Source organism: Leucopleurus acutus (genome assembly GCF_964270905.1).
Source record: "Leucopleurus acutus genome assembly, chromosome: 9".
Taxonomy (NCBI): Eukaryota; Metazoa; Chordata; class Mammalia; order Artiodactyla; family Delphinidae; genus Leucopleurus; species Leucopleurus acutus.
In genome coordinates this window covers 80753844-80773115 of record NC_139144.1, presented here as the reverse complement: position 1 = coordinate 80773115, position 19272 = coordinate 80753844, and the positions used below count along the sequence as shown (strand labels likewise).

At 37.3% G+C, this 19272-nt stretch overlaps 1 protein-coding gene across 4 annotated transcripts in view; it reads left to right on the top strand.

Annotated features, from left to right (window-relative positions):
• CADPS2 (calcium dependent secretion activator 2) overlaps positions 1-17722 on the top strand; it is a 484769-nt gene extending 467047 nt beyond the window's left edge. For all 4 annotated transcript variants that reach the window (XM_082846689.1, XM_082846688.1, XM_082846687.1 and 1 more), the window contains 2 exons: positions 11575-11679; positions 17305-17722. In XM_082846689.1, coding sequence (XP_082702815.1) covers positions 11575-11679; positions 17305-17478 — 279 coding nt within the window. In that variant the 3' untranslated portion in view covers positions 17479-17722. The remainder of the gene's footprint in view (positions 1-11574; positions 11680-17304) is intronic.
• The last annotated feature ends 1550 nt before the right edge of the window (positions 17723-19272 follow it).

The following is a 19272-nucleotide window of genomic DNA, read 5'->3' as shown; positions in this document are numbered from 1 at the left end:
CACTAATTAGCTGTGACTAATTAAGAAAAATGTTCCTGCCATAGAAAACCATTTAAAAGAACTGAGAAGTAGAAAAGCAATTCAAAAGCTGAGCAGTGCTCAGATTTGCTGATGCTCTTTAGATTTCCACCAGAGCCTTAACTCACCTTTAATTGTGCTCAGAATTTAAAAAAAAACAAAAAACAAAAAAAAACCTCACATGTGAACTGATCTGAGGTTTTTGTTTGAATAGAAAAAAAAAAAATGGTGGTTGATCACCTTAAAATCCCTTAGCAATGGTAAAACTCTCTCTGGTGAATGGAAAATGTCAAAACTTGCATTTCGATCGAGAAATTTTTCTTCACACCGAACGCATAAGTACGCATTTGCTTTCATTCACCCAAGCCGGTAACAGTGACTTAATAGTCATGGAAGAAATTAGAATATTCTCCCTCCTGATCTTATCAAAGATAGTTGAAATAATTACAGGCAACATGTTGAGCATTTCAAAAGTTATTTAGTATTGATTTCATGCTGCCTTCACATGTAATATGGTCTGAAAACTCTGACTTCTCCACACAGAGCCTGGCTTTTCCTCGGTGGTTTGCATGCTTGCACTGCATCTGGCAACCACTGACTTATTAATGAAAATACCCAGGGCTTCCCTGGTGGCGCAGTGGTTGAGAGTCCGCCTGCCGATGCAGGAGACGTGGGTTCGTGCCCCGGTCTGGGAAGCACGGAGCGGAGTGGACCGGACCGGCTGGGCCCGTGAGCCATGGCCGCTGAGCCTGCGCATCCGGAGCCTGTGCTCCGCAACAGGAGAGGCCACAACAGTGAGAGACCCACGTACCGCAGAAAAAACAAAAAAAGAAAATACCCAGGACTCCCCTGAGACCAGCATCTCTTTCAGTTGACCAGTGTGATGTTTTCATAGAAATGATAGCTACGGCTCTTCTCTTCAAACCTAACTTCATAAGCAAATGACACATGGCTTTAAAGCCGTTTTCTGTGGTAGCCTTTTGAACTCCTCCTCCGTCAGACACTCCCTCTGCAAGCTTTCCATGCAGCCCCATCTACATGGTCAGTGCCATTCACAAGTGGGCACAGCAGTGGCAGCCAGATTGCCACTATTGACTACGTCCAACTACAAAAAAAAAAAAAAATCCGTGTAAGGAAACGGCTATTGTAGTGAATCAGCATCATTGTGGCAAAAACGTGTTTATTGAATGCATTGAAAGGAAACTCTATAAAAGAACAATTTTCACAGGTACTTATAAATACCTAAACTTCAGAGAGCTCTCAATTTCTTGATCGCAGCCCAGTCCTAATTAAGAGACCATCTAAATTTTGCTCTCTTAATATGGGCAAGGTGTTTTGTTTGAAATAAAGCAAGTTCTAACCCCTACATCACCAAAATTCTTCATGCTGTTTTTTAAACCCATTTCCCTTTTTCCTCTCAGTGGAGAACAAAAAGCAGGTAGCCAGCATCTCTAGGGAATAATCCTTCCTATATATAAAGACTATTATTAAGGCACCTGTCATACTTGTCTACTCCAGGATAAATAATCCCTATTTGCTAAACTTCTCTTCATAGGCCCCTTTTCTAGCCCTTTAATCATCTTTGTGGCTGTCCTTTGAAACTTCTCAAAATGTTCTCGGTCATGCTTAGGGTTTAGAGTCAGGAATAGGACGCAGTATTTGAATGTGGCTGAACAATATTTTTTTCAAGGCATATTCCTAGTTATGCATTCTCATGGATAACTTTCCCATACTTTTGCTCTACTGATCCTTATAAATTTGGTCCCATATACTCCCCATATTTCTTGTTGACTTTCCTCTTACTGCCTATGTTATACAGTTAAAAATGTATATGTTTATAGATGTAGGATGGTCATTCGTGTGACGTTTTGGATAAGATCTAGAAAAACAAATCCAAAGATCTAGATCCAAAGATCTAGAAAACAAATCCAATTCATCCTTCAAGTAGGAAGTGCAAGGGATGGTGGTGAATGTTGGGATAAAAGGTTAGGCATTGGGACTTCCCTGATGGTCCAGTGGTTAAGACTCTGCACTTCCACTGCAGGGGGCACTGGTTCAATCCCTGGTTGGGAAACTAAGATCCCACATGCTGTGCGGCCAAAAAAAGAAAAAAAAAAACGTTAGGCATTTGTTTCCTCCCACATAGTTGGGTATCTCTGTCACAATGACTCGGTAGGATTCTAATTAAAATAGGAAATCAAAACCCCTCTTATTATTTATTCATACAACCAGTATTTATTTTCTAGAGGCCACACACTGCTAGAGGCTGAGAAGGCAATGTTAGATAAGATATACCAAGTTCCTGCCCTAAGGGAGCTTACATTCTTACGGCCAAGTGGGTCTTCTGAAAAAGTTGTTAATTTCTACATTAAAATGTTTCATATTTTCGTCTATTGAATAGACCTTCATAGATTTTTTCCAAATGGATGTACTATGGAGAATTAAAATTTAGTACCCTTTCAAAATAGATGATAGTGATTATCTAAATCTGACGTTTATTTTTTTCTCTCCGTTGCAAGTGGATGGTTGGAAACTTGCCAGAACTTAGGGCCAATGCAAGGGTTGTACGTAGCTCTAGTGCCTGCAATATCCAATGCCGTGACGTTACAACAAGGGCACACTCTCCCTCTCTACCCTTCATGGATTCTTTGCTCAAAAGCCAGGCTTATACCAGCTCCCAGGAGAGCTCTCATGTCCCCTCAGACTCAAGTCAATAGTGCCACACCAATGATGTTTCTCACTTTTTTTTTTAACACCTCTCACAAAACCAACAAGCACTGAAAGCACCCAGGACATGTCACTTCTTGGTGTAAATGCACAGGCAGTGCTGCCAGCCATACACCAGATATGCCCCACAGCCTCAGGTACCCCCCAGGAATAGCTACCAATACCCCTGAGCATATGCTGGGGGGGCAGCTCACTGCATGCGTGACAGACTCTTGAGGGCCAATCCAGGAGCTGAGCACATCAACCGCTGAGCACATAATGTTATCATATCTTTGTGTATAAGAGTATATATGCGGACACTCATATATGTACATAGACATGGGGGTTTGTTAGTTTACAGTACTTTCTCCTTTACTTAATTCATCACTTAAAACGAAATTAGACTGTCACATTTTCAGTTCTATGTTAAATGTCTTTAGCCAGATGCAGTTGTTTTCTTTTTGATGATATCTACAACTTTAGCATGCATTAAATTATTTTGCTATTAATGAAACATGTTAATTCAAGTCAACAGTTCCTCTGGCTCTGATATTCTTTTATCTTTTTTCTGTTGAAAAGCTGCCCTGCCACTATTATATACGTAACAGTTTATGTTTCCAAATATTTAAAAGCATTCAGTCCTTCAACAATTATGTAATGCATGTCATGTGCCAGACATTCCGCCAAGGGCTCAAGATATCAATAAAAAGACTTGGTTTCTGCCTTATGGATACTCACAGCCTGGTGAGGCAGACATAGGGCACATTGTGCAGTATTTTTATAGACACCTGTACAGGGTTCTAGGAGCAGGAAATACAGGAGCATCTAAGTCTACCTGGTAAGAGATAGTGTTGGCTTCGTAGCAGAAATGATAGTTGAACTGAGTCTTAAAGGTCAACGTGAATCTGGCCAATGAAACGTACATGGGAATAAAAGTCCAGACAGAGGGATTGGCATGTCCAAAAACCATAGATACAGAGAAACCCAACATCTAGCAGATCAGCAGGTCATTCAGGTCCTGTGGGAGTGCGCCATGAGTCGGAGACCGGAAGGCAGCTATTTATCCCAGTCCCTACCACACTCTGGAAACGGGACTTTGGAATAATTGTTCCCTATTTTTTATAAGGAAACTGAAGCAGAGAGACTTGCTAACCATTAATTCTCAGACCTAGGTTTTATCTCAAACTTGTACCGTTTAATAGTCTAATTTATTTTTATCCGGATCCTACATTATTGATTTAAATGCAATATCGACCAAACTTTTATATATAGTACTTAAGATGAGTCATTCAACCAGATGAACAGGTCATATGCCCAAATAAATCATTCATAGTCTATGTCTGCACCCCAAACTGGTGCACACACCATAATAACTGGGTTGACCACTGAGTTCAACCAAACCACTGATTAGTCAAAAGATTAGCCAAACCAGTATGCGTTCCATCATTTGTCAATAAGTAGGCGAGAGGGGGAACAACTGATGATCTGAAATTTTCACTTTGTAATCACTAATCTTTTTAGCACCAGGGAAAGAACCACAGAATAAATTTACAAAGGCACTTGCCTACTTGATGATAATGAATGTGAAGAATAGTATTGATTTTAATGCTCTTTGTCTAGCGTGAGAATAGGTAGGCTAGTTTAATAATATTACTTTCAGGATATTTTGGAAGAAAGGAAATTTGGGGTTAATGAAATAGTAGTGAGTGGAAAAGAGCTTTTGCAACCCCCAATTTGTGGAACTTACCCTGTTATGTAACTTATCCTATTTTATAAGTGAAGAGGATTGAATGCATCTTGGAAGCGTCTTGGTTATTATATTCATGTATTTTTTTTAAAAAAAGGAATGGGAAAAAAAAAGTACTGAACTTCAAGAGCAGGAAAGGTTTTTCAGCATTCAACAAGCATTTATTAGGTACCTACTATATGCCAACCCTCCCATGTTAGTACTTTTTACATTTTCCCTTTCTTAACAGACATCATAGTGCTCATGAGCTCTCCTTTGCAGACTTCCTCATAGAGATAAGAAATGGAAATCTCCCTGAATGTGAGTTTATTGAATATGGAAGGAAAAAGGCATGAATCAAGTTCTTCTCTGTTCTGTATTTTTAAAAAAGATGAAGAAAACTGCACATATAGATCGAGTCCCCTCATGAATGTACTAAGGATCTTCTTTCCGCATTGCTTTGTTTTGTTGCAGTGAAAAAAAAATTCTTCCCAGGATTCCTAAGCATTAGGGTATATGGCACTGTAAAACAACTTAAGAAGTAAACACGTGGGAAATGCATAGCACAAGGACCATTTGGTTGGTTACCCTAACAGAGTGTGGCTCTTCCAAAAATTTATTACATTATGTAATTACATTATCAGGTGTACAAATACCTTTGGAAATGCAGATTACAGTAACTTGCAAGAAAATGTGATGGACTTCTTTGAAACAACAAGCATCTCCTGTATTACTTCACAGTCCTGGGTTATGATAACTATCAGGGACCACCAGGAATGGTAGAGTTGTTTTCTTAGTTGTTTGCTGCAAGCATCAAACTACTCTTAAAAAATCAGAGACTTCACTGATGGAACAGACTGTTTCATAGAAGGAAATGGAATAACCTAGTAGTCATGAGCACGGACTCTGGAGCACAGATATAAGATGAATCTTAACCTTGCCACTTACATAAACTTACATAAGTAAATTGCTTAATCTAAACTCAGTTTTCTACCTACGTGAGCTCAGTTTCCCTGCAAAATAGGAATAATAACCACTTCACCAAGGTTGTTTTAAGAATCAAATGAAAACTGATGCACTTGAACTTCCCATGGAAGATTTTTTAAAAACATCAGATACCTTTATAATCAGAGTATTATTATTATATAATATATTGTATATAACGTTATTTGTTATTATAAAATCATCATAAGAATACTTCACAGTTCTTAATAGATTTCATTTATTCCTCATTGTACTTTATTGTTTCATTTTTATAATATGTCTGTACTTCATTAAAAGGCCAAATGAAACTTCTGGAATCCTAGACTTGCATATTTGGATGAACAAAGCTATATTTAAGTAGCATTAAAAAAAAAACAATTTGGCTTTTCCCTTCTTTGAGGAGAATCACAAGCTATATTGCTTCTAATCATGCCCCTTCCTTTCACAGTCAAATCTAATCTCATAGTATTTCTGGAGAGCATAAAAATCTTATTTTAAAGCTAGTTCATATAATCTGTCCGTCATATCACAGATGAGAAAACTGAGGCATAGAGAAAGCAAGCGACAGACTCAATCAAGCAAATAGTCGCATCACAGGGGCCGGCACTGCGGCCCCTGCAGCTTCTGTGTCGATGTTCTTCTCTGGTGCGTTCACGGCCAGCCCTCAGCCTCCATGTCCAGATGCGAGTCTCTGTTTCCCTCCTCCTGAGCGCCTCCGGGGCTAGCTGGTTGATAGATGTAGGTTGGGTTGAACACTTCCTGTATTCTTAACCTAATAGACTGGTTTCAGTTTTCCTTAAATATAGCCTTTAATCCTATTCCAAGCCAACACAAAATTCACACTTAAAACTTTCAAAATGCTTGTGGTTTTTTTTTTTTTTGTGGTACGCGGGCCTCTCACCGTTGTGGCCTCTCCCGTTGCGGAGCACAGGCTCCGGACGCGCAGGCTCAGCGGCCATGGCTCACGGGCCCAGCCGCTCCACAGCATGTGGGATCTTCCCGGACCGGGGCACGAACCCCCCGGAGGTTCGGAGATGCAGGAGATGTCTCCTGCATCTGCAGGCGGACTCTCAACCACTGCGCCACCAGGGAAGCCCTAAATGCTTGTGTTTTGAGGGTCTGTTTTGTGGAACCAAATATAATCATTTTGAGTGGGTTAGCTTGAAAAGAGGGTGGAAATGTTGGTATTATTATATCAAATGTACCGTTAATATAGATCTGCATTTTAGTGCCTAGAAATGGGAAGTGACCACGAATTTAGTTATATTAAACAGATGTACAATTGACAAAAGGAACACTCCATGTATAAAGAAACATTTCTATTTACTTTTTAATGTACTGGTGAAACTGTAGGGCATTAACATTTCTAAATAATTTGTTGCCCTCTGAAGCCACGAAGTGATCCTAAAGGATGCTTTATATATATCAAGCTTTTCAAAACCATTATTCTTTTATCCAATTAAACTTAACATTTAAAAGGCACATATTTCCTAAGATGAGATTTTCTAGATGGTATGTCATTTCAACACGGTGACTTGACGCTGGTAAAACTATCAGCTTCTCTTGAAATAAATGAAGAAATGCACACATACTGTGGAAATGTAGCCATTTCATATCTGGGGGCACTAAAAAGTGTTGGGTTTGTTTTTTTGTTGTTGTTGTTCACCTATTGAGACGAGCCTAGCTGGAGAAGAATGAAAATACATCAGCTAGTTGTACCAAGTTCATAATCAATAAAAAGCTAAACACTTAAGCAGAAAATATATCACAGATTTGTTCCCCAGCAAAGCAACTATTTTTACCCTGCCATCATCCTCAGAAGCCACATTCTGACAGAAATCATTTGCTTGAAGCAGCCGCAATATATGAACCCTATGTGGTCCTGTGAGTCAGATTTAGGAATATTAGCCCCAGAAGGTCTGAAGACATTGTGCATTAGTATGTATTGAGACCTCATTCCAGGTGGCAAGCAGCTGGACTTTTTAAAAAATAAAACTTCCAAAATAAAGGCGAAGCGCCTGTTTCCAGGCAGTAAGTGTTATATTTAATTGAATCCTCCTCAAAATGTTATAAATTAGGCAGCAAAGGGAGCCGTGCATATTTAATATATTTGTTTTGTATTTCCACTAGTCGACAGCATAATGAAATTCCTTAACTACTTCTCTTTAACTTGCATGAAGAAAGCACGGTATGTTGCTAAATCTCTTTTCACCAGCACTGCCGAGAAACAACTTTAATCCTTGTTAGAAAATTGCCGAGTCTGGGACTGACAAAGAGCTCATGCTTGTTCCATTGTTAGTGCTCCCCGGCCCCAAGAGCAGAGCCCTTTACAGCTGCGTGGATCCCGCCCGGCTCAGCTGCACTATTTAGGAGAGGAGGTTTGTCAATTTCTATTGACAATGGAGAGAGTTTTTCAGGGCCTGTAGCAGTGCTGACACAGTTGGGGATCAATGCCAGCCATTCAGAATGCACCCTCTTTCATTGCTTTCGTTTGTTAATTCAAGACTAAAGGTCCGCTGAGGGGGTTCAGGGTGTTTAAGAAAGCTGATGAACTGTTTAAAAAAGCTGATGAACTGCAAGCGTTTATAGCCCTGGTGTGGCAATTTCCATAGTCAGTGGCAACTCCCGGCACTGAGGGAGCTGTGTCCTTGTTGACCCTCTTGTTATTAAAAATGCACAAGTGCTGCGCTTCTCAATATTTCAACACTCTTTCATTGTCAATACCACCTTCTGAGCCCTTCAGCTTGTTGCTTGCTCTAAAGATCTTCTTAGATTGGGTTTGAAAACTTCACCTTAAACACTAGATTAGACTGATGTTCTGTTTTCCGTGCTCCTGTTGATTTGTTGAACCTTCCCAGGGCTGGAAAGCAAGTAGCAGCTTGATGGGGAGACGGGCTGCTAATATGATTTACCAGTCTACAGTCATGCACAATAAGTGTGAATAAATACAGGGGTCTCACAGAGTCAACCCTAGCCTTTCCTTTTCTTTTCTTTTTGCTTTAAAAGAGATATCTCAAGAAAATGAAGTGAGTAAGGCATGCCCTTACAGGAGTTGAATGAACCACAAAAAAGAAAAAAAAAAAAAAAACACATATATTTTGTTAAAGTGGTAGGCTGCTGGCATGGATTGATGGAGAAAAAAAGTGTAGAATATACACTAACTGCTTTATTCTTAAGTAGACCAAGCAGGGAATAAAGCAGTAATGCCATACCCACGACTTGAGTGCAAGCTCCAGTGCCCCTTCGTTGTCATCCCCTGAAAGGAAAAGTGAATAGTCAAACAAGTTGCTTTATAAAATTAACTTTTCCAAAATGAAAGCACATTTTCTAACAGTCACACTTCAGTGCACATTCACCCCTTTCAAATTTTGTTTTCTTTGCTTTGGAGGGTGGTTTGGTTTGGTTTGGTAGGGTGGGGGGAATGATGCTAACTTACCTTTGACATTTTTCTCAAGATGAAAAAAATGGAATCTATGGTCCACCCAGAAGAAGGACATAACCATTCCAACACCAGAAATAGGAAAATGCTAGAGATTTCTGTTTGGTGGTTTTGTCTGTTTGGGGTGTGTGTGTGTGGGGGTGTGTGTGTGGGTGTGTGTGTGTGTGTGTGTGTGTGTGTTTCACCATATATAAGAAAGAAGCAGTCCTAATAAGGTTTTTTGTTTGTTTGTTAGCTTATTCTTCATAGCAACGTAAACTCTAAGCTAAGCTATTGATTTTTCTTCATCATTTGCTTGATTTAGCTGAAATTCTTCAAAATGCTTTGACTTTGGAACCAAGAAATATGCATGATTAGCAGATGGAATAATTTTTCTTATAGAATGTTCCTTGTAGAATAATTTGTTTGCCTTTAAAGTAAGATGATGATGAAGTAGCTTAAGCACTTTATTAACATTAGTTCTTTTTCTCTGTTTTTATAGTTAACTTTAGATCATTTTATTCCCAAATTATTCTTCTTTAAAATTATAATTTTGGCATTGTGTTAAAGAAGTTATATTAAAAATAAATTTCTGTGTTATGTTAGATGTCCTTTCAGTTATCGCTTAATCATAAGTACCACTCATATGTAATGGAAAAATGAAGTTACATTAATTTTAAATTACCTAAGGATTTTTTAAGAACATAAGATGCATATGGAGTAATTTTAAGAAAGCATTTTCATTTACTTCAGATTCATGCAACTTACCATATATATAGTAACTTTACAGTCTAACAGCCCAATTAACTTGTATGTTATAAATTTTGTACAATGTATCGTATTTTGTCCCCCCAACTAAAAAAAAAAATTATTCCTTGAAGAAGCACTATAATTTAAGAGTCATAACCATTATGACTACATTTTAGTTTTCAAGTTACTTGGAGGGTGGGCTGGGGGTGAGGGTTTTAATTCAGTATACTCATGTTCAATATCACCAATACCTATGAGTGTTTACCTGCATTAAAATAGAACTCAAGTAGTTGAGGCTATAACTTGAAATAAGGAAGTATAGAATTTAAATACCAGATACTAATCTATTAAGATTTAATATGTCAGCAGAAGTACTGAATTTTTTAGCAGTTTATTTTTTAAGAATTTAGGAGTATCTCATTTTATAAAACTTATTTCTGATACTTTTACATGTCCTGAAAATTAGGAAAGTAATCATTAGGAAAAAGAAAAACTGGGTACATGAATAATATTTTTTTTAAACAACCATAGCCCATCTCACATTTTAAAAACTTGAATGTTCATTCATCCATTTAATATCACAGTATTCAGTAAATCAGTTATTCATTTTCATTAGCTTATCTCATTTTATGCATGTGTGTCCAGTATGCCAACAAACTAATAGAAATAAGTCTGATGAAATGTTAAACTAATTCATTTTTATATTATGCTTAAACTACCATTCCTTATACTAAATTTTATTAGAACAATGTTAGTAAATACAAGTCCAGGTGAAGTTCAGACTTACTTGTATCACTTGAGATTTCTTTTAGAAATTTGTATTTACTGCTTTATTGTGGAAGAAAAATATCCTTTAAGATTTTTTTCTGTGTTTGAATACCTAAGAACATATGCACGTACCTATGTGATCTGTAGTGTCACTGTGTGTACACAAGCAAGGCACAAAATACCCTCTCTTTCAAAAACTCTTTTGTCATTTCCTAAATGCTGCGTGGACATTGATATTTCTCACAGTTATCTGAATGACTAGCATTATTTTCTTACAGTATTACCTAAACCTGGCTCTGACATGTAAGTACTGAATCCCTTAAAATGCCATCACTAATGGCAGATTGCCCTTTTTTGAAAATAGGAACAAAATTTCTTCTTTTACTATACTCACAGGCATTATACAGGAGCAGGAAAGTACATTAGAGAAGAATTTCCATTTTCCCACCAAGAGAGTTATAATAAACAGAGAGAAAATATGAACCCTCCAAAAACACTTGCAAAATGAAACAGATTGTTTTCTTTTATAATTTGGTCAACTGACATCTGTTTTTGTGATTCTTATAAGACACAAGAATTCCATCCTGATAATGTTCCTTCCTAAGATCTGAAATCTTTATTTTAGGTGGTTTTAGACCATCTTGGCAAATACTTAACAACCAATAGTAGATAAAGTTGTGACTGGGGATTAGAGGTTAGTAAGCTGTGGATGTTTTTCGCCATCCCTCCTTTAAAATGCTATTTCTAGGTAGTGCCTACATGCATGATGGTATCTACTCTGATTTTTACATAACATGCAGGCTAATGGGAAATTTCCCTTTGAAAATAATTTACCTGTTTTTTTCCTGCTGCTTGGCAGTCCATTCAGTCCCATAACATGTATTTAGTACCCATTGTTACCTACAAATTACAAAGCAGGCCGCTAGGCTGCAAGTGCAAAAACACTGTTTCCCATGAATATGTTACAGCTAAAAGACTGTAATGTTAATTCATGTAAAGAACAGCCTAGGTCAACTTAGCAGATTTTCTAGCAAAACATACAATTCTGTTAACAGGAAATTATAGCATTATTGACTTCAAGTGCTGATCTGTGGTCATTTCAGAGTGTTTCATTACCCCCTCATTACCGAATCTGTTAAATGAATACTGCAGAGGTTGTTTTCTTTTCTGTTTTCTTCCCCCCCGCCCCCATCCTTCTTTCCAGCAATGGTACAGCAGTTCCATGAAAGTCATTTGTGTGTGGTTGGCTGATAGATTAGACCTGCAGCTTCATATTTACCAACTGAAGACACTAATCAAGATTGTGAAGGTAAACAAAATGTGTTTAGATGTGTATTGCCCAGCAAGCTATAAAGAATAATGGCAAGATATTGACATATAAGAAAATCGTATTTAATATACCTGAGTGGATGTAAGTACTTTAAAAACATCACTTTCAGCAATGATGTGCTGCTGTTTATTCCATTTTCAGTTAGATTACTAAATAAACATAAATTTATTGTTTTTGTGTTAATAATCATAGTAATAGTAATCATATTTGTAATATGATATCAAATAGTAATCATATTTGAAGATAATATATACATAAAGCCCCTAGCACATGTACCTGAATCTAGTAGGTCCACAATAATTTTGTATTAATTGTCTTAGGTATAGAAAAGTTTTCTCCTAATATATTTCCTTCATATTTATTAATATATTATTCGGAGGGCTTTTGAATTATATTTGCCCCTAGGATAAGGAGAGTCTCCTTTATTTTGTTATATCCTGATATGAAAGTAAAACATTGTCACTGCCTGAATTCTTTTGGAAGCATGCCCCTTCTTATATGTAAGAGATGATCAGTATGAGTGTCGGGGACCATCCATAACCACTAACAGATGTTATATCAGTTCAATGAGGCCATTTTGACTTCTGCTTTTCAAGAGGAAATGTAATCACGTGCATGTTATATTGAGTGAGTAGGGGCTTTAAAGTAATATATTATTCAGCATGATTTTTCACACCTTATAAATTCCAGTGGAAATACAAAATTTACCACAGGTATAACTTGTTCTTAAAATTGAGACAAATTCTACATTATGGCAAAAAACATAACTCTAAGCTCTTGTGAATCAGCTGTTCCTTTAAATAAGTGACTTTTACTTCCATTCTAGTACCATTTATCAAATGGTATACATATGCCATTGATGTATTTATATATATGTGTGTGTGCCTATATATGTGTATATCTATATTTGCACGTACATATATATGTATATGTGTATATTTGTGTGTATGTGTGTATATGTACACACACACACACACACAGTGGTTCTCACAGTGTCATTCCTGATATAACATTATCAGCATCACCTGGGGACTTGTTAGACATGCAAATTCTTCGGCTCCACACCAGACTCACTAAGTCAGAGTGTCTGAGAGTGGGACCTGGCCTTCTGTACATGAACAAGCCCTCCAGAGGATTCTGATAGAGATAAAGTTTGAGAAGAACCACTGTATCACATCATTAAAAGTTTTATCCACATTAAAATATTTTCCACCATTCTCTTGGTTCCTGCAGTCTCATTAGAATATGAATTTTTTTTTTTTTTTTTTTTTTTTTTTTTAGAATATGAATTCTTTTGTGCCACAGACACATAGGTTATAGAAAGAGCCACCAAGAGGAAAGTTCTATTCTAAAGTCAGAAATCAGCCAATCTACTGGAACACAGAACCAGACCTATCATGTCACAGTAATAGCAATCATGATTAGCCATAAATAACAAGTGAAATTGGTCACCCACTAATTTTAATACACTACAACATTACATTTCAATTGACAGACTACCTTTGATCGAGAACACTTTTTACCAGGTGTTATTTATTTTACAAAGAAACTGAAAACACATTTTGATAACGTTCAGGTTTGCTTTAGTTCCTCCATGGTTTCTTCCTTGTTTCTACAAATGTCACTTGGAGAGCTTTCAACTGAAGTTTGTTTTTCATAAAAGAGAATCAGAATAATCTGTGTTTACCTTCTAAATATGTGTACATGTTAAGATTGCAGTCTATACTGTGACTAATATTGGGATTAGCTTGTTCCCCTTAGGATCAGCCATATTTTCAAGCTAATGTCTACTGTGTTCAGGATGTCAGAAATTACATACTCGGCTGATTGGTATTAGTTGATAGATTGGTAAGCTCTTTCTTTGTTTTTATAATAATAATCTCCATTTTTTTATTAGCCCATCATCTGTTTATTTCAAAGTTATTCTCATATTCACAGTCATAACAGTTCTTCTCATATTCACAGTCATAACAGTTCAAGCACCAGTGAATATTTTAGCAGAAAAAATGATTAATAATTTTGTTAATTATAGGGTGACATTTCCATTGTATTCTAAGCCAGTCAGTTTATCTTATTTTAATATAGTCTTCATTATGGCTACCAACAGTCAAGAGTGATAAATATGAAATTAAATTTCATGTATATGTTTGACTTTCCATGTTTTGTTTTTCGCAAGCAGGTCCCCAAACTCAGCCGTTATTTTCTTGGGCTGATACATTTAATCAACTCATAGGGCTTTATTTAATAACTAAAAGTGATTATTCTCACAATGAAAATTAGGATGAATTAATTCAGTGTCCTAATTGGTTTTTTTTCTACTTTGAATATAAACAGACTTTAACCAATTTCATACATAGATTCATCACTCTTCAGAGCCTATATGGCTATGTTTATAATGTTCATTTTCCAGTGAATTTAAGTGGCTATTAAACAGCACATGTATAGAATTGTGCAGGCCCTGAGTAGGCTTTCCTTCCATCCACATCACTTAGACTGGACCTGCATGTTACAGCAGGGTAGTGCATTCTACTCAGGAGCTGAGCCGAGAGCTACTGGACTCTGGCAGCCTAGTCCTTAGAAGCATTGTCATTCTTCTGTGCCCACGGAGACCCAGATGCCATCAAGATGTATACGATAGCCAACTTTGCCCCACAAAGACACTTAGACGCCAATTGGTTCATTGACGTTGCTCACTAAGAAGAGACAAATTGCAGTAAGATATTCACAGAAGATTTAGGACTAAGAAATTAACAAAGTTTAAACATCAGAATGGTTTATTTGGGGAAGGGAAAAATAGAATCCTCAAATAATCAAAATGGCTGATGGATTTCTGTTCTCCCTAGAGGCCATTTGACATTTAAAAGCGGTTAACATAAACGAGCTGCCTCTTTTACTAGGAGAAAAGACGACAAGTGAGCAGCACCCTGCGGCAGGCACTTGTCTTAAGTAAGAGCCAAGCAGACCTTCTTGGCAGCCACAGAGGATCTCTAAGTGTCAATAACATGTTATGAATTCTAAAAAAAGAGAAAGAGAGAGATTGCAAGGGTACCTGCCCTGCAGTGCCCCTAACTGCTTATTGCTTACTAGTAAAGTGAGGAAGCAGAGTCTTAATTTTATACAAATTAGAAAGCCTTTAGGGCTGCAAATCCACAATACAACTCTGTCCTGGCCAACTTACTGATAATTAAGCTAAGTCTAAGGAAAGTCATTCCAATAAAATAAGAGAGTGGGACTCACAAACTTGGCATATAATTCTCAGTGGAACACTAATACTTTATTTCAGATGTATTAGCTGTAGATGAATGTTTTTTGTGCTTGATATATTTTTAATCTAACTATCAGAGTGTTAGAGGCTTGAACAGAAATCTCTGTGGTAGTAATACCATGCATACTAGTTACCAGATTTTTCCAGACAAAATTTACCTTACAGAGTTACTTCATGGGTTCTGATGCAAATTACCATATGTTTTGGTGTGAAAGTATCACCTTAGTAATAATAAGCTTTAATGGTTTAGAAAGAGAATATGAGGATGGTGGGATTTATGTGTCTTAATACAAAATATTAAAATCAAATTAAAAGGACTACCCTGGTGACACAGTGGTTAAGAATCCGCCTGCCAGTGCAGGGGACACAGGTTCGAGCCCTGGTCCGGGAAGATCCCACGTGCCGCGGAGCCACTAAGCCCGTGCGCCACAACTACCGAGCCTACGTGCCACAACTACAGAAGCCTGCGTGCCTAGAGCGCGTGCTCCACAACGAGAGAAGCCACCGCAACGAGAAGCCCGTGCACTGCAACAAAGAGTAGCCCCCGTTCACCATAACTAGAGAAAGCCCACACGTAGCACCAAGACCCAACACATTATCTATAAATAGATAAATAAATAAATAATCAAATTTAAATAGTTTGGGTCATTTAAGAAAAAAAAACACTAAATTTTTCTTGCTGTTGAGATACTGACCTCAGATACAGTACAGTGTTCCTCACCATTCAGTTTATTTTTTGGACATGAGGTGGACTTTATTTATGCATTTTATTTATAACAAGTGACTATCACTTCTGACACTTGAATGGTACCGTGGGGCATAAGGCAGATGATATAAGACAGGAAGATAAAATGTGAAAACACCAGTGACACCACTACCTTGTAATGGTTCTGTTCCTTCCCAGAAGTCTGTTTGTAGACCAGGTGTGTATATCCAGGGGATTAAGATGCCATCCATCAGCACTTCCTACCTCAAGTGAATAAGCACCTTCAGCTGAGCTGTTTGAATATTATATTTTCCTTCTAATTGTGTTGAGTGAAATCAGGCATCCCTTAATGTTAATTTTCAGCTATTGGAGTTGTAATTTGGGGCCAGGAAGTACAACATTCCTTTTTTTATTTGACTTTTTTCATCTGTTAAGTGCAAACCCCCAAAAAAGTGACTGTTAGCAATCATTTAGAACAAAAAAGTGGCACATTGATATGTATTGATACTTTGGTCCAGTCAATTGACATCTGGCTGTTTAGTATTCTAAATCTAACATAGGACAGTTAAAAAAAAAAATCTTTAAAGATATTTAGCATTTTAATGGCCTTAGAAGTGCCCCTACAGAATGAGCTATCTTCGTTTGTGCTTTGTTTCCCCATTGAACTAACTCTAGACTTTTTCTACAACTTTAAAAATCAATTTAAAAAAAAAATCAATAATAAAATACCAGCCTTGTTTGTCATCAAAAACTCATGTGTGAAGAAAGTCTCACTTAGGAGAAAAGTAAAATAAGGAACGTTTTATAGGTTACATATCTTAAGAGCCACAGAAATGAGAGTTTCGTTGTTATTCTTGTTTTTAAGAATCACTGTATAAACAGTAACATGATATTTGCACTATTTTTGACAGATAATACACCAAATAATAATTTACTGTTTCACACCAAAAAAAGTAAATATGCTTTATTAGCCCATCAGTGGAAGTTTAATGCCAGAATTTAACACTTCACATTCCAAGCCAATTTCAGAAGGGCAAAATTCATACAGACGTTTAGGTGTACACAAAGTTTAACCAGTGTGCATATAAATAAACTTTATAATTCACAAATGCTGAAAATGCAAACTTCTTTTAGTGATAATAGGATTAATCCTCTTCCCTCCACACACCTTCCCCAAAAACCTAATGCATTTTATAAAATGTAACGTATTTTTCAATACTAAAATAAAGGCTCCTCAATTGAAAAACTAAGAATTCCTTCATATTGAAAATGTACATAAGTACATATAATTTTACCTTTGTTACAGGTTATTCAAATAGTAAATTCTGCGCAATTAGTAATATTTGGGGGGGGAAAAGCTCATTTGTCATCTGACAGTCACAACATTTTGATCTACTCAGAGTGATTCTAGTTTGAATAGCACTATCAAAAGTCTCTCATTTCATTTGCTCCCCAGAACCTACACCAACAGGATGACTGGCCTGGGCAGCTACAATCCGAATCCATTAGTGAATTGTCCAAGATCATTTCTGAAATGCCAACTGAGTATATATACATTCAGACATACACATATACATCCATCCAGACATATAATCCATAAGGGATCTAAGCAAATTCTCTCTCCTTCCTCCAGAAAACCTATAGGGACTTCCGATTGCAGGGTGTGTTGGAAGGCACCCTGAACAGTAAGACCTATGACACCCTGCACAGACGTTTAACAGTAGAGGAGGCTACAGCTTCTGTTTCGGAAGGAGGTGGACTTCAGGGCATCACGATGAAAGACAGTGACGAAGAAGAAGAAGGCTAATAAAATGCAGCTCTGCAGAAGGAAGGAGGGCCTTGACATTGTTTATTTTGTACTTGTAATTACATTGATAGTTTGGACCGAATATAAATGCTTATATTTCACTCTACATTTTAAAAAGTTAACCTGAAGCAGAGTTAAAAGAGAAAACGCCAAGTATTTTTTTGAAGAAGATCAGCCTTTTTTGTGTAGCTTGATCTAAAATGATGACCTTTGGCTCTGTGATTGGAACATGAACCTTTTTTTTTTTTAAAAGAAGATTCGACTTTTTTTCCTGTAGTTACATCAAAGTCATGTCGCTTGTATGAAGTGAAATATGTATTTCTCATGATACGACATTGTGAGAATAAGCCACTTCTCATCATTGCGCCTGCTCTATTGTACGTACCCTTGTTAAAATGGTGTGTACTTGACAGTTTATCATTTACGTGCAAGGTTTGTTTCCTAGTTAATTTATCATTGTTGTGATGTGTGTTAAAACTTTAACCTTGGTTCTTAGTACTCTGAATTGGTCTTCCTGGGCTTAAAGGATCGCCAAACCCAAATATAAGCTAGATTATCCAATGGGCTTGTGTCTTGTTCCATTCTGAACATTTTTTCCTTCAAGTATAAAAATCCCAAAGTGTGGGGTAGTAAGTCTGCTGTCGTCAGCATACCATATTCTCCTACTACTAAGTGTAACAGCTTGCAGGCAATAAAAGTCCACTTGGTCCTAACCACTTATGTATTTATTAGACTTGTATAAATTAAATCCAGTAAAATATGTTTGCAGTATTATAACCATCTCAGCAATTTGGCTCTGTGTTTTTATTGTGTTTGTTTACAATCAAATGAGTAAAAGATATTAACACTGCTTTCCACCTAGTAGGCACTCACACTTGTTAAAAGAACTGGTTAAATATGAGAGCATATTTCCATAGCAAAGCTGATGTTGACTACATACTCATAGATTGTGTATTATTAGTTAACATTAGCAATTAGTGTTAATAATGAGTAATACTAGAAATGCTAGTAATGTTAACTAGCAATTGACATATTAACAGTTTTTCTTCCCCCAAAGTATTTTCTGGCTACAATTTTAAATTGTAATTTATCTTTGAATTTTAATTTTTGTATTTTTTTCAAAAATATGCCGGCACTCATTCATAAGTAGTTTTTTTTGTTTTGTTTTGTTTTGTTTTGTTTTGTTTGCGGTACGCGGGCCCCTCACTGTTGTGGCCTCTCCCGTTGCGGGCCTCTCACTGTTGTAGCCTCTCGCGTTGCGGAGCACAGGCTCCGGATGCGCAGGCCCAGTGGCCATGGCTCATGGGCCCAGCCGCTCCTCGGCATGTAGGATCTTCCCGGACCGGGGCACGAACCCGTGTCCCCTGCATTGGCAGGCGGACTCTAAACCATTGCGCCACCAGGGAAGCCCTGGTAAGTAGTTCTTAAATGAAGTGAGTTAATGCAGAATAAGTGAAGGTACCCCTGAATTTGTGTAAACATAAGTTCTGAAGCTTTGGAAGTGAAACAACTTCTTGGCCCTCCAAATTTATTCTGGTGCCTGACCTAGACTAGCCCACAAAAACCTATTTAATCCACAGTTATTATATAATATTGTTTGGGCTCAATTCTGGGTCCTAGGGGTAAGAGACCCTGTGCTACAAGATAAACATGAATGGAAATTTCTTCTCCTTTCCTGGATTAGAGACCCACTGTACGAGCTCAGTATTGTTGAAAGGCAGTTTGTCTTGGAATGCTTGTCCTTCCCTTTCTTCTCCACCCTCATGCCCATACTATCCTTTCTCAAGCCCTCAG